Below are 20,983 nucleotides of genomic sequence, written 5' to 3' on the forward strand. Positions count from 1 at the left end.
GATAGGTGGCAATAAGGAAATTCGTTAGTCAGTCCTTGTCCTCTGTGGGGAACTTTGCTTAATTGTGAACGGAACAAAAATGAAATTGCTTTTATATTTGCCCGCACAGACCTCATTTTTCCAGATTCTGTTTCTGCAACATACCTTCACATATTCAAAAGATGAAATAAATAAAAATTCCATAAAACCTTTCTAAAAGTTCCAATTTGCTGTCCCCCCAAAAAATCACTCAATCTGTGGTAAATTAGAAAGAGCAGGTTCCAGCTTTGGTCTCTTTTTAGAAAAACAGTCTTCATTTGGAAAGAAAACGAGCTGGAATACCCAGCGCTAAGAGACCTGCTTAATAAATCTTGTGTTTTCAGTGGCATCACTGAAGTGGTAGGTTATCACACTCCAGGTCTCACCCCTTGTTTCAGGGATTAAAATTCTAAACACAAACCTTGAAAGCAATACAAGTGTGACAGATCAGATGCTGCTGTGAACATATATTCATGCAGTGAAATTCTGCACATGCATTCCTAGAGAATGTTCCACTGTTCTCTAGGAATTAAAAGAGCTTGGGGGATCCCCTTTAGCGCTGTGCTCTAACCACCAAGGCCTGCTGTTGCTGGGGGGCAGCTGTAGTACTGCAAGAAAAAGACTAGACTGAAAAGACCTGCCTCCAGTCTCAGCTCTGCTACTTACCAGTTACGTGACCTTCAGAAAGTCTGATTCTCTAAATATAGCTATCTAGAGAATTAGTAAGAGTTAAATTAGACAACAATGCTACGCAAATTGTAGGTTTTGCTTGTTTACAGCTATACCTTCTGTTTATACACAGATGACCTGGCATATCCCCATGTGGCTTTGAAAGCCGTCCTCTACTATGCCATCTGCCCTCCAGCCACAGAAAATCATGCTTTCCCAGACATAGCTCTATGTTTCTGCTTCTGTTGTCTGGTTTTCCCTTTGATTCTCATTTACTGATACTACACTTGTTCTTAGCCAAAAGGATAAGAAGTGATTGATCCTTATTTACTGAAAAATATACTCATCCTCCAAGACTGGCTTAAAAGTCATCTCCTCAAGGAAGCCCCTCTGAATCCTTCTTATAGAATCTTTCACATCTCTTTGCTGATCTCCCAGGGTGCTTCTTTTATATCTTGGTTGTAAGTGACTAAGACCTACTGCATCACTGTATCGTCATATACTGACCTGACAGTAAAGCCCTGGTGCCAGGTCAGGGGTAGGGTGGGGGCTCCCACAGTTTATCATTTTATATACCTCCCTTTTCCCTTATGTTTGGAATTTGGAATTTAAAACCAGCTTTGCAACTAAGTAGTAAATAGCCTCTCCAGATGTATAAAGGAGATGGCTGACCTAGAGTTACTTTTCTACAGATTAATACAGAGAGAGAATTAAAATTCTGTGTCCATGTTTTAAATTTTTCATATTGTACAACACTTACACACGTAGCTTTCACTGAATTCCTATTTCGACAAAATTTCACTACCATATACATGACAAAGCCAAGGATAAACTCTAAAATTATTACCTGAAAATCTTACCTTGGGGGAATTTTCAATTATTAAAATAATTAATTTCCAGAGTTTGCTGTCCAATTTATGATTTCATAAAAACAGAGGTCTGCATACCAACTTGCTACATTTACATAAATAGCTTCTTTTTATCATGGTGCCAACAGCTGTACCAGCAGCAGCAAACCAGTCTGGTCTTGTACCATCACCACTGTCTGACTCAGCAAGGTGGTAGGGCCACAGAGAAGCAGGTTCTTTACTTTTGTGAGTCTCCTCAAGGACAGGAACTCTATCCTCATACCTTCCTAGTATTCCTAGCATTTAATTCTGTGCCCTGCAAAGAGATGGCATTCTGCAATGTTTAATGAATTAACACTTCTGAATTCCATTCTCTAGACACTGTGACCTCACTGTATGTTCTGAAAGGAAAAATGCTCAATAAAAGCTCACATCTTCAGTTCCATCACAAATAGGTGATAGGTTATTACTCAAGGTCTCACCCTTCCCAACAGATATAAGTGATAAAATAGACTTTAAAGCATGTATGTTCATGTCTATCTTCCGAGTCATATATCAACATATTTCTAGTAAAAACAACTTATTAAAAAGCCCAACCATATGCCAATAAACAATCCATGTAACTTTCTCATGACTCTTAAGGGAAGGAAGTTCCTGGATCTTCACTGCTTCAAAGCATAAAGATGAACTTACCATCATCTAAAGTGATGTCCTGAAGACCAATTGTAGAAAAGTTAGGTTCCTGCTCTTCAGGTTCAGGTTTAATGTTCACAGTTGCCTCATCAGGTGGAAATGAAGCTGGATCGCACAAACTGTGACATAAGGATGAAGGTGCAGAAAGACCTCCCTGGCCTGTACTTTGTGCTTGAGTTGAGTGCTGTCCAGAATGCATTCTGGTGGCTAGAGACTGTGATGAGGCAGTTCCTGAGCTAGGAGACTGGTAAGGCATAGGCTGCAGCTGAGGAGATGGTGGCCCAGAAAGTGGTGAACTGGCCAAGGGACGAGAGGTTGCTTGGGAAGCTGTTGTAGCAGTCCCTGAATGTGAAGGACCATACGTAATGGGTTGTAACTGAGGGGAAGGCTGACCTGTGACCTGATCGGCCACTGGAGAAGAAAGAGATCTTTGTCCTGTGTTTGAACAACAGTATCCCATTGACTGCAGATGAGGCAAGGTCTGCACAGAATGAGGTGTGTGGGCTAAGAGATGTCCTGTTGAGCCTGAATTTGAAGAATGAAAAGGTATGGATGATGGTGGCTGACAGCCAAGATTTATTAAATTAGGAAGAGTTGCATCCTGCTGAAACAAAACTGGATCAAATTCTTGACTAGAGGCAGCATTAACAGGAAGACAAGTTGGTCCATTGAATACATTAGTTTGCATAGGCTGATAGGAAGACCCTACAGGAGGTGTTGGTGTGACTTGAAAAGGCTGGTGCACAACTGAAGAAGGTATCATATGCTGTTCTTTACCAGCACTCTCATCCCTACACTGCAACTGTGGCAGATGGGTTGAGGTTACCATGGATGCATATGTTAGCTGGATGGGACAAACCAAGCTTCTCTGTGCAGACAGTACACTGTCATGTAGGTGTCCTGTATCTGAGGAAGGCCTCTGGGTCTGGACAGGATGAGGCAATGATGGAACTGAAGACAAATCAATCTCTTCTCTGTGTTCTTGCTTCATCAAAACTGAAAAGAAAGTGATTAATGCAAATGTTATTACATAACACATAAAATAATTATGAAAGGCCTTCATTCTAGGCTACACAGCTGTAGTGCACACACAAGCCAGGGGTTGAAAACTCAAATGCCTTCAGGGAAGGCAGATAATATAAAATATGTGAAACCAGTAAATAGAAGACAACACGGAGTGGTTCTTGCTTCAAAAGTATTCAAGTTAAAAAAAAGAAAAAACCAACACTGCATAGACCTCTATGAAGTGATATTGGAAAGATCTCTAAGACACGTTATTAAGTAAAAAAAAAAGTCAATTGCAGAACATGTGTATATGTCACATTTCACGTAAAATATTGTGTGTGTATATATACACACGCATATACACATGTACACATGTTTTTGCTTATATATGTGTGGATATCTCTGGAAAGATGCACAAGAAACTGATAACTGTTGTGTTTATTGCTGGGAAGGGAAACCAGGTGAATAGGGGATAGGAGCATGAGGAAGATTTACTTTTTACTGTCTAAGTTTTGGGGCCTTTTGAATGTTTTCCACCATGTATATATATTACTTATTTAAAAATAAATAAATTTTTAAAAACCCCACCATCATTATGAGGTAGGGATTATTAGTATCCCTGCCTTACAGATGAGTGAGTATACTGAAGAGGAGATTAAAGACACTAAGATCTCACAGCAGCTAAGTGGTATCATAAGGACTTGAACACAGGTTTTTCTGCCTCCAAAGTCCATGCTTTTATTCATTGCAGTATACTGTATTACCAACGGAAATTCTACTTCACCATTCCACCAAGCAAGCAGAGGTTACAAATACCAATCATCATCCTTTATGACATTAGAAAAGTAGCAGATCCATGATTTAGGATGAGTCTACTTGATGAAAGGACTGCTTAAAGTAGGAATCAATGCATTTTGCTTATTTTATTTAATATGCATATCAAAACAGAAAAGAACCGTCAGTTAATTTATTGTGTGTCAAAACAACTGATGTCATTGTTTCTCTTAGCAAGCACTTCAGTCTATTTTTCTAAAAATTATCTACTTTAGCCTCCTATTGAAGTGCTATAATACATTTAAAAATAATTTTCCTAAATTCACATCTCATTGTTCCTTCCAAGTTTGTACTAAAAATTAACATAATTAAAATTTTCATGATCTTCACAAAATATAAGAAACTCCATTTTATGTCAAAGGAAAATAACGAGACCCAAAGCAAGGTCAAATCTCATCTGTCCATTTATCAAACGTTTGCTGAGTGCAAGTCTCTTCACATAAGCATGGTCTCAATCTGAGAAAATGAAGGTAAGAATTAAGATAGCCCTGATAGTATATTTTACTGTAGAAGAGGTAATTAATGGAGGACTTGTTTGGGGTGCATTTGAGTTCTGCACTTTGCTCTGGCTTCCTAGAAGAACAGGATGGGTTCATTATTCATCTGCTTTAGCCTCTAAATCTGGCAACTGGTGAGCCCACCTCTAACAATGAGACAACAACCCTAAGGACCGAGAGAAAGGTTTATCACCAATCTTGTTGCTTCTGCCACAATGCTCATGTTCTTGATCCAGACCTCCATCCAGTTTCTGATTATTGCTCAGGTATTTCAAGTATGGTTCACCGTGTCTATTGGCTCCTGACCTCTCCAATGTCTTTTTTTTTTTCTTTTCTTTTTTTTCCCCCCCAAATGTCTTGATGCTCTTACTTTTCTTCTGACTTTGGCAGAACTAGAACTTTGTCCTTGGACTACTGGATTTTTTTGTTTTCTACTTCAGCTCCTACTCTGGTCTCAGGAAAGCTACAGTGAATCCTATATCCAGACTCCTATTTCTACATAAGGAAGGAGAATATCCAAGAAAGCCTACTCTCATCCCTTAATCCTGAATGGAACAGGTGGGGCCCTTGGTTACATAAGTGGTTGGTTATCATGCACTAAAAAGGAGACAGAGAGACTGAAAACTACAGCATAACGTCCATATTTTTTGCATGATCCAATCCTTATTTCTATGTTCCTGACTGACATCTGGGTACCCAGATTGAGAATTCTGCTCTACTAAATCGACTGCATTTCCACTCTGCCAAATCAAGTATCACTCTTTTTGTCTATAAGAGATTCAGACTCCAACCTGACCAAACCATAAGAAGTCCTCACTGCTGGTCTATGGTAATTTATTCTTGTTTGGAGGGAAATACAGTTAAACAGATCTTATAATATCTACAATGAGATGAGTTTTAGAAACAGAATAACTCTACCTTTTGTATTATACATGCTAATTCTCAAACTTAGAATGTTGATGAACAGAGGCATCCAGAAAAAAAAAAATCAACTGGTCTAGTGGTTTTCAAACCATGAGAAGCCTCACACTCTTCTTGAAGTGGTGGATGTAGAAGAAGAGGATGTAAAGAGAAAGAGCTCTGGATTTCCTTTTCCAGTGCAAAGAGAGCACCCAAGCTAGCTTTCATCCTTTTTCATAGACTGGCTTTTTGTATAAGATTTTATTTGAAGAATAAACAACCTAAGCAATTTGAAAACCACTGCTTTAGTATTATATCCTCATTTTATAGAGGTTAATCAGTAGGTACAGTCTGTGGCAGAGCTGAGATCTGATCTCCTGACTGTAAGGCAGGCTTTTTCTCCCAATCAAAACAACCACAATACAAAAGTCAGTCTGTCCAGTCAACTATTTGGAACACAGAATATACCCTTCCACAGGCAAAATATTATACACGAGAGTTTGGCTCTAATGCTGCTCTGAAAAATCCCCATGATTCCAAAAAACCAGAGCTCAGATGGTACCCCCAAGTACAAATAACTTCTGCTGGGCTTCAGAGGGAGACACATTTCCTCTAGGGTGGGGGTAGAGTCTCCCACATTGGAAGTTCTGAAGCTAGAAGCTGGGCAGAAGTTCAGACAGCACCACTAAGGAAGGGCTGTGTGCTCTATTACCATCTGTGGTAAGGGTAATTTGTGAATCATACACATATGCTGCTAACTGTCTTCATTCTACAAAGTAAATGGATAGTGGGACAAATAATACTAAACATAATCCCTAATTAAAAAATTTTTTTTTAAATCAGCCACTTGCAGCTAATGATTATTCCTCCATTGGATATTGATATTGGTCAGATCCCTATTGCTAGGGGGTTGCCAAAAAGGAAACAAATTAACAAATCCTTTAATAAAAAACATGCAACTTACAAATATCTAAAATTTTTATAAAATTTAAAAAGGAATTATTGCCCCAACATAAACAAATGACTAAAATCTCTAATATAAAGAATTCATAAAATTAAAAAGACAAACACAATAATTCTAAAATAACAAAGGGGCATACAGTAGAATACTAAAAAGCGATCAAAAGTCTGTTAAACTCTATCTGCTGTTAAGGAAAAATAAAAATGTTCAGGTTACAAAATTAGTATATATAATATAGCATGGTCCCATTTCTATTTTTAAAAGGATGTATCTATATATGGATCAAAAGGATCTAAAAGGAGAGAATGACATAGTGGAAGAGAATATGGGTGTTTAAAAAATTTTTTTCAACTTGTCTTTTAAAAAAATTCAGTTATGTATTTGCCTTTGTAAAAACTTTATTCAAAATTTCATTTTAGAAAAAAAGTGAAAAAAGCCAAATGTTACAGACAAAAAGCAGTAATCAACCAGAATAAGGACTGTCCAAACACTCCTGTGTGTCCACTCTTCCTTCGTTAGTGTGTGCCATTTGATTTGTATTCTGTCAACCATAAAGCCAGTTATGACAGCTCCAGTCCAATCCAATATCTCCCTGCACTCTGGAGCCCCATTGATTTCCATTTTTACATGTAATGCCCTCTAGGACTCTGCCTTTATATTGTCCTCTCAATTCAAGAGCTGATAATGTAAAGGCATTAATATTTGCTCCTTTCTGTTTGCCTATTACCACCACTATGATGGTAGTAATCAACACCTCTAACATGCTGACCCTATTGTCTTTTTACCCCAATTCTAGAAGCTCTCTCCTTTCTTATTCAAGTTAAGATTCTATAGTTCCTCACCTCAAAAGAATTTGCTAACATTCTTGGACCCTATTGTCTTTAGTAACTCTCACCATGGAAGAGCTCTACTATCCATATTTTACCACCTGCCCTGAAGAATCTGAGTGCTGCTTAAGAAAGTTACACAGCAGAGCTAATTAGTATCCATAAATTAACAAATATCAACATCAAAGGTGCCCTTTGATCATGCCTAGAATCCTATTACATTTCTGTGGTAACTTACTTTTCCCTCTTTACAACAACTTTTTCAAACTTCTCCATACTGTTAAACTGCCAAATCACCGCCATTCCCCTCTCTCTGCTCACAATAGGAGACTTCATGTCATTCTTTACAGAAACAAAATTGAAGCTATCATATGGAAACTCCCTAAACTCTCCATTACTAAATCTGTAAACCTTCCTAATGTATATCCATCTTGTTCATCTCCTTTACCTTCCCTCTTGTTCCTTCTCCCATTTAAGGTCCATTCCAACTTGCATATTTTAAATCCTATCCTTTCCCACCTTTCCCAGAAACCTGATATTCTTTATCATCACTGATGCTCTCTCCTCTGTATACTCAAAATACTCTAGCTGTCTGAATCACCTTTTTAACCTTCTTGGGCCTCTCCCATATAAATCTCACCCTCCAGTTAGTAAGTTGAGAAAAGACTAAACTGGTCAATGACATCTTATAAAGTGACAGAAGAAACATGGGAAAAATTATTTTTGAATTACAAATCTGATCACGTCACCTCCCTATTAAAACTCACTTCTTAGAACTCTTTCAATACTCTATGATCCAACCAACCATAAGGCCTTTGCATATGCTACTGCCTTTATGTGGAATGTTCTCCCACACTTTATCTAACAGTAATTAACAGTATAGACTGTATAGCCACACTGCCTGGATTAAAATCTCACCTCTGCCTTTATTAGCTGTGTGGTCTCAGTTCACTCACTTGCCAAATGGGAAGGGCAACACTATCTACCTTATAGGGTTATGGGAGGATAAATGAGTTATTACGTATAAACTGCTGAGAATAGCACCCAGCACACACTAAATGCTCTATATGTTTACTAAATAAATGAACAAACAGATGTAGTCTAGGATACGTTATGAGCCCAGACTCTGGAACCAGACTGCCTATGTATGATGTTTGGCTCTAGGACTTATGCTGTGAGACCCTGGGCACATTACTTAGCCACTCAGTCTCCTCATTTGTAAAATAAGAGAATAATCTATCCCATAGGTTTTTTTTTTTTTTTTTTTTTTTGCGGTACGCGGGCCTCTCACTGTTGTGGCCTCTCCCGTTGCGGAGCACAGGCTCCAGACGCACAGGCTCAGCAGCCATGGCTCACGGGCCCAGCCGCTCCGTGGCATGTGGGATCTTCCTGGACCGGGGCATGAACCTGTGTCCCCTGCATCGGCAGGCAGACTCTTAACCACTGCGCCGCCAGGGAAGCCCCCCCCCATAGGTTTATTAAGAGGATTAAATGAATACAGAAAGGTCTTAGAACAGTACTAAAACATAGTAAATGTTACATAATTATAAACTATTTCTATTATTTTCCAGTTCTCAACTCCTCATAGAAGTTTTTTCACAGCCAGTTAGCCTAGACAAGGGTCCCTCTGTTATTTCCACCGACAGCACTGTTTCCCTTTCCTTAACGTTCCTTACCTGTTTCTAATTACAAACTTGTAAGTAATTTATTTATTTAGAGGTTTATTAGCTTCTATTTGTTCCACTAGATTATAAGCTCCATGAGAGAAGCTAAGAGAGGTTTTACCCAACTAGTGTGCACCCTTAAATACTTATTGAATTAATGAGTAAATGAAATGGCTAATCAAAATCTTGTTTTCAAACGTTTGTATTCTATTTGAAAATTATCTGAAATATTTTATTACCAAGTAATGTATTAACACGATCAAGTAATAATAATTTTCAGATTCTGGAATATAAGTGGCTTTCAGAGGCTCTAAAGCCAGGCTTTAAAGAATATGATGACAAATGAATGACATAACCAATACCCTCTGAAATTCATGTGTTTGTTCTTTTCATTTACTATAAACCATTTAAAAGTTTTTACAACAAGTTTTGAAGAATAAGGTTCACTATGATTTTTTTATCATTATGTGTTCTGGTGACAAATGCAGCACCTAACACAGAGAAGACCTCTATAAATGTCTGTTCTCTATGTAAACATCAGCGTGAATTAGTGCATATAATATTCATGTGTCACAATCCAGATCTGGAAAATTACAGCACTTGAACTGCTGCAGAAAGAGGTGTGAAAGCCTCCTTTGTTATGGTGTCTCTATAAAATCAGGAATTCTGCCATCAATGTTATATTCCCCCAAAGCCAATAATATATGCTACAGTTGCTGCTTGTCAAATGAAAATTTAATGAGAGATTTTCCGTTTTGATTGGGAATGGTTGAGATGAAGACACTATGAAACAGGCACACTGCCTTTCTGCAGTGCTAAGGACACTGGAAGGGCACAAGGAAAGTTCACACGTATTCACAAACACCTACTATTCCAACAGTGCTGGTGATTTTTGGTAACTCCTGAAAAACAGACTTCAAATCTATTGATACAATCTTTTAATTTCCTTATAATAAGTGACTACAAAATAACAATTGCTATCAGATCTAATACTTAAAGTCAATACAAACTTTACAGATTAAGCATGCGCTGGGATTTTTATTGATTATAAGGACCCTACCTTTAAACACTCTAATACAGGATTCATTTAATAACTTTTTATTCATTATGAAAGAAAGCTCTATAGTAAACCATCACAACTCCTCGTACCTGGTGTGTAAGTAAAACGTTGAGACTGGCTTTTTTTCCTCTTGCCATTGCAAAGATAAAAGTGCACCTGCACTGCAGCTGTAACTGCTGGGTTATGATATGGAGGAACTTCAAGGACAATGTGAGCCTAAGGAGCATGGAAAGCAAGATTGTGTTACACTCAGAACTAAAAATGAAATGCACCTGCTAAACTCAACACGTCTCATGAGTCTTAACTATTCAGGCTCATTATGTGAGTAAACTGGTATATAAGTCATCTGGAGATTTACTCTATGGATACTTCAGTCTTAGCAGAGAAAAGCTCTTTCAAGTAAACCATTAAAGGAGAAATTGCTTTTCACTCACCCACTTGGGTTTCTAGTTGTAACAGAAATCAAAAGTCTTACATACTATATAGCCAGATATTTTGCTCTAATAAATACTACATATTACTATACATCTTAAGTGGAAGTCTGTTCTAATTTTTAATCAAGCTTAATAGTTCCCAAGTTGTGTTACAGTTTAGATTTCTTATCTTAATTTTTTTTTGGCGGGGGGGCCTCACTGTTCAGCTTGCAGGATCTCAGTTCCCCGACCAGGGATTGAGCCTGGTCCATGGCAGGGAAAGCACCGAATCCTAACCACTAGACCACCAGGGAACTCCCTCATCTTAAATTTTATATTCAAAATGTTCTAAACTGGCAATACACAAAATCTGCACCTATATTAAAAATAATTTTACATATGCAGGGTGAAAACTTTTAGCCCCAAATCAACTGCAATCCTTTTTTTTTAAGCCTTCGGCCGCTCCGTACAGCATGTGGGGATCTTAGTTCCCCGACCAGTGACTGAACCCGCTCCCCCTGCATTGGCAGCGTAGAGTCTTAACCACTGGACCACCAGGGAAGTCCTCAACTGCAATCCTTAATCTAACTTCTCTAGGTCTTTGGAGAGCACTGTAGGAAGTGGTACTGTCTATCCCAGAAAAAAATTCTGTCTCCATTCCAACCAGGATGAAGGGACCACAACTTTCAGTGCTGATTCCTGGAAGGCTTAATGTGAAGGAGTTGGAAATAGTGTATTAAATACACAAAACCCCGAGGGCTTGTCCTCCTCCTATTTTTTGCCCACTGTATAAGTTCTTCACTGAATTTGTTTGATCTCTTCACTGAATTCAGAGAAATAAATCAATAACTTCAGTAAGAACCTTGTAATAATCTTTCATTCCTAATTTCTCCTTTCCTATACACAAAAAAGGGGAAGAAAGACACCAACTGTTTATCTTTCTTAAACTTTAATTTTAGTACCAGGAAAGTATCTATCTCACGTCCAAACTTCTAAAAATTCTAATTTACTTTTCCATTACTCAACAGATAAGACTCCTCACCTATACCATAAAGCAGCATTATCCAATTTTCTCATTAAGTTTCTTACATATTTCTAAAGAAGTAAACTTCTTACCCCTTGACATTTTTCTTTGATGATTTTCCCTTCTACTTCCCACTGAGGTCGTCCATCTATTGACAGAAACAATATACAGTTAAAAGGAATTCAAGTCAAAAAGCATACAAAATCTAATGTATTTAGTATCACAAATTTATTGGCAAAAGGAATCTTTACCCCGCTGACTTCCATTATGAAAATAAAATGTGTACCCATGGGGAAAAAATGGGGAGAAAGATCTTGGGCTGCCCAAGTTTGCAGGGCCCAGAGAGTTTATTCTACTAAGTGATGTTTGAAAATCTTCTGAAAACACCTCTCTACCAAGTGGTGGTCAACTTCTGCTTGTATGCCTTAAGTAATGGGAAACTCATTCCCTAACCAAGTAACCCATTTCATCTTTGGATAGTAACTGCTGCTAGAAAATTGCATCTATCTTCATGATAGACGACATCTGTCTCCTTCTAGTATCCAACCTCTGGTCTAAGCACTACGCCTTGTAGCCACTGCCCCAAAATCTTGAGCATTTCTGTGAGACAATACTTCAGATGTTTAAAAGCAGCTGTTTGCCTGTGTCTCCTTTTCTGCTGGCTAGCACCCCCAGTTCTGCATTTATCTCTTAAACAATATTTTACCCTTCCTGGTCACTCTTCTTTGAATTCTCCTCCAGTGTGACCATCTCCCTCCAAATGCACCAGGCTCAGGACTGAGTAGAAAAGGTGAGAAATGATCCAGAAATGATAGAGTGTGACTGAGGCTCTTGCCAAATTCTGTGGAGATGCTGTGTCTCTGTTAATAAGTTTTCTGGGGCAGCTACACCATGCTGACTCATACACTTAGTGTGTGGCCAGCAGTGTCCCTCTGTCTGCCACATTTCCTACTGCCAAGCTCAAGCTCCCACACTGTGTACTTATGCAGCTGGCTTTTTTTTTTAACCCCCAACCCTTGTTATGTTAATTTCCCCCTACTAGACTTCACTTTCTAGGATTGCTTGGCTTGTCAAGATCTTCTTAGATACTGATGGTCTTATGAACTATTTCCTAGGCTTTCCAGATTTGTGTCACCTAAAGATCTGGCCAGCTCATTTTCTGTCTCTTCGTCCCAAGTGAATTATTTACCTGGGGAAAGCCCCACCTGCTACTAGAGCTCTCACTCCAGCATTCTTTTTATGTCATGGGCATTTACCCAGTGACTAACCCATACAAGTATCTTCACAGCTAGCATGACTTCATCTGGTCTGTGAAAATATCAGAAGACTCAATGAAATGCTGTCTAGATTGTGACTATCACTTTCCAGTCCAATATAGCTAAGAGCTACCCTTGTGCACAAGAAATACTACAGAAAAATGCTTAGAACTACAGCTCAGTTCAGCAATCATCTGCTGGGTCCCAACATGCCAAGCACTTTGGGTTGCTGAGATAATGGAGATAGGATACCCTGCCTTCAGTTTGTGGATGAAAGGCAGATATAAACAGCTCATTATAATGAAATGTGGTGGTTACAATAACTAATAAAGGTGCATTTTGGATGTACTAAGAGCACAGAGGTCAGGGTCTTTAACCTAGTCTTGGCTACTGTAAATACTGCTGCAATGAACACTGGGGTGTATATGTTTTTTCAAGTTAAGTGTTTCTGTTTTTTTCAGATAAATACTCAGAAGTGTACCACTAGATCATATGGTAGTTCTACTTTTAATTTTTTGAGGAACCTCCAAAATATTTTTTGTAGTGATTGCACCAGTTTACATTCCCACAAACAGTATGCAACGATTCCCTTTTCTCCACATCCTTGCCAACACTTGGTTTTTTCTAGTCTTTTTAATAATAGCCATTCTAAGAGGTGGAAGGTGGTATCTCTCCATGGTTTTGACTTGCATTTCACTGATGATTAACAATGTAGAGCGTCTTTTCATATCTGTTGGCCATCTGTGATCTTCTTTGGAAAAAAATGTCTGTTGGGATCTTCTGCCCATTGCTTAATTGGGATTGCTTGATTTTTTGCTATTGAGCTATATGAGCTCCTTATATGCTTTGGATAGTAGCCCCTTATCAGATATATGATTTGTAAATATTTTCTCTCATTCAGCAGGTTGCCTTTTCATTTTGTTGATAGTTTCCTTTGTTGTGCAGATGCTTTTTAGTTTGATGTAGCCCCTCTTGTTTATTTTTGCTTTTGATGCTTTTGCTTTTGGTGTCAGACTCAAAAAATCATTGTCAAGACCTATGCCATGGCTTACCACCTATGTATTTTTCTAGTTTTACGGTTTCAGGTTTTATATTCAAGCCTTCAATTCATTTTGAGTTAGTTTTTGTGTATGGTTTAAGAGAGTGGCCCACTTTCATTCTTTTGCATGTGGCTAATTTTCTCAATACCACTTATTGAAGAAACTTGTTCTTTCCCCATTGTGTATTCTTGGCTCCTTTGTTTTATATTAATTGACCATATACATGTAGGTTTATTTCTGGGCTCTCTATTCTGTTCCATTGATCTATATGTCTGTTTTGATGCCAATACCATACTAATTTAATTACTATAGCTTTGTAATATAGTTTGAAATCAGGGAGTGTGATGTCTCCAGCTTTGCTCTTCTTTCTCCAGATTACTCTGGCTATTTGGGTCTTTTACAGTTCTATTAGGATTGTTCTATTTCTGTGAAAAATGCCACTGGAACTTCGATAGGGATTGCACTGAATCTGTAGATTGCTTTGGGTAATATGGACATTTTCACAATATTAATTCTTCCAATCCATGAGCACAGAATATCTTTCCATTTATTTGTGTCTTCTTCAATTTCTTTCATTAAAATCTTGTAGTTTCTGATACATAGGCCTTTCACCTTCTTGGTTAAATTTATTCCTAGGTATTTTATTCTTTTTGATGCAATTGTAAATGATATTTTCTTAATTTCTCTTCTTTTTTTTTTTTTTTTTTTTTTTTTTTGTGGTACGTGGGCCTCTCACTGTTGTGGCCTCTCCCGCTGTGGAGCACAGGCTCCGGACGCACAGGCCTAGCGGCCATGGCTCACGGGCCCAGCCGCTCCATAGCGTGTGGGATCTTCCCGGACCGGGGCACGAACCCGCGTCCCCTGCATCAGCAGGCGGACTCTCAACCACTGCGCCACCAGGGAAGCCCTTAATTTCTCTTCTTGATAGTACATTATTATATAGAAATACAACACATTTTTGTATATTTGTTTTATATCCTGCAACTTAACTGAATTTATTAGTTTTAACAGTTTTTTTGATAGAGCTTTACGGTTTCCTATATATAATACCACATCATCTGCAAATAGTGACAGTTTTACTTCTTCCTTTCCAATTGGAATACCTTTTATTTCTTTTTCTTGCCTAACTTTTCTGGCTAGAACTTCCTATACTATGTTGAATAAAAGTGGCAAGAGTGGGCATCCTTCTCTTCCTGATCTTAAGAGGAAAAGCTTTCAGCTTTTCACCATTAAGATATTAGCTATGGGCTGGTCACATATGGCCTCTATTATGTTAAGGTACATTCCTTCTACACCCTCTTTGTTGATAGTTTTTTAAAGTTTTTTTTTAATACATTTATTTTATTTATTTATTTTTGGCATGTTGGGTCTTCGTTGCTGCACGTGGGCCTTCTTTAGTTGAGGCGAGCAGGGGCTACTCTTCGTTGCGGTGCAGTCTTCTCACTGTGGTGGCTTCTCTTGTTGCGGAGCATGGGCTCTAGGTGCGTGGGCTTCAGTAGTTGCAGCATGCAGGCTTAGTTGTTCTGCAGCATGTGGGATCTTCCCGGACCAGGGGTTGAACCCATGTCCCCTACATTGGCAGGCGGATTCTCAACCACTGCGCCACCAAGGAAGCCCAACAGTTTTTAAATCATAAATGGATGCTGAATTTTGTCAAATGCTTTTTTTAATCACGATAATGTGGTGTATCACGTTGACTGATTTGCCAATGTTAAACCATCCGTCTATCTCTGGAATAAATCCCACTTGATGATGGTATATGATCCTGTTAAAGTACTGTTGAATTTGGTTTGCTAATATTTTGTTGAAGATTTTTGCATCTATGTTCATCAGGTATATTGGCCTGTAATAGTTTTGACATCAAGGTAATGCTAGCCTCAAAAAATGAGTTTGGATAGTTCCCTCCTCTCCTGTTTTTTGGAAAAATTTAGAAGGCTTGGTATTAGTTCTTCTTTGAATGTTTGGTAGAATTCATCAGATCCTGGACTTTTGTTTGTTGGGAGGTTTTTTTTTTTTTTTGCGGTACGTGGGTCTCACTGTTGTGGCCTCTCCCGTTGTGGAGAACAGGCTCCGGACACGCAGGCTCAGCGGCCATGGCTCACGGGCCTAGCCACTCCGCGGCATGTGGGATCTTCACAGACCGGGCCACGAACCCGTGTCCCCTGCATTGGCAGGCAGACTCTCAACCACTGTGCCACCAGGGAAGCCCTGTTGGGAGGTTTTGATTACTGATTCAATCGCCCTACTAGTATTTGGTCTGCTCAGATATTCTATTTCATCATGATTCAGTCTCTGGTAGGGTGTATGTTTCTAGGAATTTATCCATTTTTTTCTAGGCTGTCCAATTTTTTGGCATATGATTGTTCACAGTGGTCTCTTATGACCCTTTGTATTTCTGTGGTATCAGCTGTAATATTTCCTCTCTCATTTCTGATTTTACATGAGTCCTCTCTTATTTTTCTTGGTGAGTCTAGCTAAAAGTCAACTTTGTTTCTCTTTTCAAAGAACCAACTCCTAGTTTCACTTATATTTTCTATTGTCTTTTTAGTCTCTATTTCACTTATTTCTGCTGTAATTTTTGTTATTTCCTTCCTTCTACTAACTTTGGGCTTCATTTGTACTTCTTCTAGTTCCTTGAGGTGTAAAGTTAGGTTGTTTGAGATTTTTCGTGTTTTTATTTTTTTTAATTAATTTTAGTAAGTTAAAAAATATTTATTGATTGATTTATTTGGCTGCACCAGGTCTTAGTTGCAGCACATGGGATCTTTGTTGCAGTGTGCCTCAACGTGGGATCTTCAGTTGAGGCATGCAGGATCTTTTAGTTGTGGCATGCGGGCTCCAGTTCCCTGACCAGGGATCGAACCTGGGCCCCCTGCATTGGGAGTGTGGAGTCTTAACCACTGGACCACCAGCGAAGTCCCTAGCAAAATGTTTTTAAGGGTCATCCATGTTGTAGCATTAATCAGTACTTTATTCTTTTTTATGGCTAAATAATATCCCATTGTATGAATATATCACATTTTGATTATCCATTTATCAGTTGATAAGTATTTGAGTTGTTTACATTTTTTGGCTATTATGATTAATGCTGCTAAAAGCATTTGTGTCCAAATTTCTGTGTGACTTATATTTTCAATTCTCTTGAAGAAATATTGGGGGATTCTTTTACTTTTGAGATATCCTTAATGAGAACTTAATATTCATATGAAAATTTAATAAATGTTTGGTTTACAGTAAAATCTGTGTAAATGATGCCTATAGCTTTAAGAAAACTATTTTGTGATTAATGTCAGTGAAACATCTGAATAATTCACTTTAACCTTTTGCCCCTTAGTCTGAGTTCAATCAACTCAAATCTTATCTATCTATCTATCTATTTATTTATTTATTGAAGTATAGTTGATTTATAACATTATGTTAGTTTCTGGTGTACAGCAAAGTGATTCAGTTGTGTATATATATGTATTTATTTATTCTTTTTTGGATTCTTTTCCATTATAGTTTATTACAAGATATTGAATATAGTTCCCTGTGCTCTACATTAGGACCTTGTTGTTTATACAGTATATATAGTATATATAGTAGCTTGTATCTGCTTATCCCAAACTCCTAATTTATCCCTCCCCGCCTCCTATACCATTTGGTAACCATAAGTTTGTTTTCTATGTCTGAGTCAACTCAGATCTTATATTATTTACCTTGTCCTTTTTCAAGAAAGATGATTTTGGATTCTGGAAGAAAATTAGATCCAGTAACAACCATTTCATGACCTCCATTTACAGAACAACTGTTGATACTGTACTTCTCAATATGAGGAAGTTCTTGAGCAGATCGCTGGGCTGTTTTTTTGTTTTTTTAAGAGTTGAGAAGAAACAAAATATTAGTTTACACTCTTTCATATGTAAATGACAAAGTCTAGCTATAAAAGAAGCAACTCTGGGTTTTTAAAATGCAAGGCAATGGTAACAATATCCACTAAAATAACTGTGCTATTTAGAAAACAAAATACATTTATTACAGTCAAGTGATTTTAAATAATTTTCTTAGACTACAACTATAGAGAAACTAATAAAGAGAAATTAATTAATGCCTACAACTTATACTGACTCCAACACATTCACCTCATCCACTTTTCTTTTTTTAGCTTGTCTTTAGTACATTTCTTCCCCACAACTTGTCTGTTACAATTGATAAATTTAATATAATTATAAAAAGCAAATTAAATCCGAAGATGCATAATTATATTGCATACAATTAAAAGAAGACAAGTTTCTAAAGGACAAACACCAAGTAGCCCTTTCATCAAGAAAATAACCAGATCATCAGTGAGGCATCAGAATTACATTTTGGACATCTTCCAAAAACTGAAGTATACATGAAGTACACATTTCAATACAGAATTTTAAAAAATGAACATAAATATTTCTTAGTGCACTATACTCTTCCTTCCCAGGGTATGTGAACATAATTTTTCTTAAAGCCTACAAGTTATTATGTAAACTATTAACTTTTCCTTGTTGCTGCCTTTTTCTAATATCTACTGATTTCAAGTTGCTGTATTTTCTGGAGATCCTACTTCTGGCTTTTCTTTCCTTTTTAAAAAATGCTTGAGTTTCAAGCTATACATTATACTTCTTTTGACTGCTTAGGTTCTCTAAGGGTTTATTCCTGCCAAATGCCTCAATAACTAGGTTTCTCTCTGGAATAAAACAAACAAAAAGGGTGGATTATACCTTCTTCTTCACATTTTGGAAACAGGTCTACTTTTAGTCCTACTACTTGGGTGGAAAATTGGTGGCTTTGAGGGTCAGCTGTGTTTTGTTTGGCCAGAACAACATTTTAAAGAAATTTAAACAACTTGACTGCCTTTATGAAGCATGCAGTCCCAGTTCACTATGCCTCTTCCAACTATTTATTTTTTTGAAGATGTATTTATTTTATTTACTTTTAGCTGTGTTGGGTCTTAGTTGTGGCATGCAGGATCTTTCGTTGCCATGCGAGGGCTTCTCTCTAGTTGTGGTGTGTGGGTTTTCTCTTCTCTAGTTGTGGCACGTGGGCTCCAGGGTGCGTGGGCTCTGTAGTTTGTGGCACGCGGGCTCTAGTTGAGGTGTGCAGGCTCAGTAGTTGTGGCATGCGGGTTTAGTTGCCCCGCGGCATGTGGAATCTTAGTTCCCTGACTAGGGATTGAACCCCCGTCTCCTGCACTGCAAGGCGGATTCTTTACCACTGGACCACCAGGGAATTCCCTCTCTTCCAACTATTTAATACCAAGACACAAAAGGTATATGAATTAGGATCCCAGCCCCAAAGAGAATGTTTCATAGGAGATGGGTCTGGGATTTAGGATGAACTACAACTTAGAAAGTACCAAGCACAAATCTAGATCTCAGAAAACACTATGTCCTTACTTATGTTCTAAATGGCTCACAAAGAAGGGGCATAAAAACAAGCACTGACTAGCCTATGGAGTAAGACTAATTCAAGTTTTAGATATTTATAGTGGAAACTAGCTATCACAAGTACATTCAAAGTAACAGCAAAAATGTGTTCACCAAGTGGCATAGCCATAATAAAATATTATGCATGTGCTAAAAGCATTTTTGAAGAATATTTAACTATATGAGAAAATGCCCACTGTAAGTGAAACTACCAAATATTGTGTGTGCGTGCACACGCACGCACACACATAGACCAAAAAAAAAGGAAAAAAATCCAAAAAAAGGTTAATAGTGACTATCTCAGAGAAGTACTATTACAAAAAAGATTCTAATGCTACTCTTTGTACCATTTTGCATTTTCTATACTCTCAACAATAATCACACAATAATTTAATAAACTAAAAGAGAAAACAGAATAATTTTAGAGTAAATTCATCTCAAAAACTCAAACTACTCTATGAACTTAAATTATTTAAATTATGTTGCTAAAAATTAGAGAAATATATGCTTAAATGGGCATTTGTCGGGCAGGGTAACAAAGATTGTGGCAATGATAGCTGTTTCTAAGAAAGGGAACTAGCTGACTTGAAAATTTACTTTTCATTCTATGCTCTTTTACTCTTTTTGAATTTTGTACCATGTACCTGTATTATCTATTAAAAATTAATACAAAAATTACTTCTACAGTGATTCTATTACCATGGATTTGCTCAGTGATTCCCATAGTCGACTGGAAAATGATAAAGTATTACTCCAGTGAACAGCAAAAGGAGGCATAGGAAAGTAATACAGTAGGTATGATCCCAAATTAAGAATGCATGTGGTTAATAGAAATAAAATGATATAACATAATCAAAAGAGTACTAAGAAAACCTGTGTTCTAGCCACAGCTCTGTCACACCAACAAGCAAATAACCTGGGAAGAGCACTTAAGATACTTGTGCCTCAGTTTCCTCCCACACAAAATTAAGACAAGGAATTAGAACACTTCTAAGTCTGTGCTCTAAAAATCTAAATTGCAATCTCAATATTTCAGTCCTATCAGCTAACTGCCAGAGGTCCACAGTTCTCAAGGGCTTGAGTAGATATCAGGTTCTAGGCCTTTTCTCATTTCTTGGCTCTGAAAAACCAGGGAAAAAGCATTCACTTTCTCAACCTGGTGTTGTACATAAATTTATGGTAAAAAAAAACCCAAAAACCAAAATCCTGTAAGTCCCTATTCAGCTGAAGTGTCAGCTTGCAGAGACAGGCATCTTCCAACATTTTAATGAAACAAAGATGACCAAGTATCAATGACACTTAATGTGAGAATCATAGCTTCATAATTTGGTCCTCAGGTGTCATCAAGCCCACCTTCCTCATTTACAAGTAAGAAAACTATGGTCAAGAGAATGTCTATAGCCACACAGGCTACCTAGGGTCAAATTATAATGAGAAGCCACTTTCTAACTCCAAGATCAGTACTCCTCCACCTAAACATGTAGCTTATTTCCATATAAGAAAATCACACCAGCTATCCAGACCCTGGGTTTCAGTTGACTTTTTAAAAAATTTATTTTATTTATTTTCATTTTTGGCTGCGTTGTGTCTTTGTTGCTGCATGCAGACTTTCTCTAGTTGCAGCGAGCAGGGGCTACTCTTGGTTGCGGTGCATGGCCTTCTCACTGCGGTGGCTTCTCTTGTTGCAGAGCATGGGCTCTAGATGCGTGGCTTCAGTAGTTGTGGCACACGGGCTTAGTTGCTCCGTGGCATGTGGGATCTTCCCAGACGAGGGCTTCCCGGACCTGTGTCCCTTGCATTGGCAGGCGGATTCTTAACCACTGCGCCACCAGGGAA

General features: G+C 37.9%; 1 protein-coding gene across 1 annotated transcript in view; it reads right to left on the reverse strand.

The window, feature by feature from the left end:
* The window catches only part of NFATC3 (nuclear factor of activated T cells 3), a 137,920-nt gene that overhangs the window by 28,563 nt on the left and 88,374 nt on the right, over positions 1-20,983 (reverse strand). The window contains 4 exon segments of the mRNA XM_081217752.1: positions 2,229-3,224; positions 10,066-10,192; positions 11,506-11,561; positions 17,408-17,548. Of these exon segments, the coding sequence (XP_081073878.1) occupies positions 2,229-3,224; positions 10,066-10,192; positions 11,506-11,561; positions 17,408-17,548 (1,320 nt within the window).

This window comes from Mesoplodon bidens (genome assembly GCF_964165515.1).
Source record: "Mesoplodon bidens genome assembly, chromosome: 18".
In the NCBI taxonomy this organism is placed as follows: domain Eukaryota; kingdom Metazoa; phylum Chordata; class Mammalia; order Artiodactyla; family Ziphiidae; genus Mesoplodon; species Mesoplodon bidens.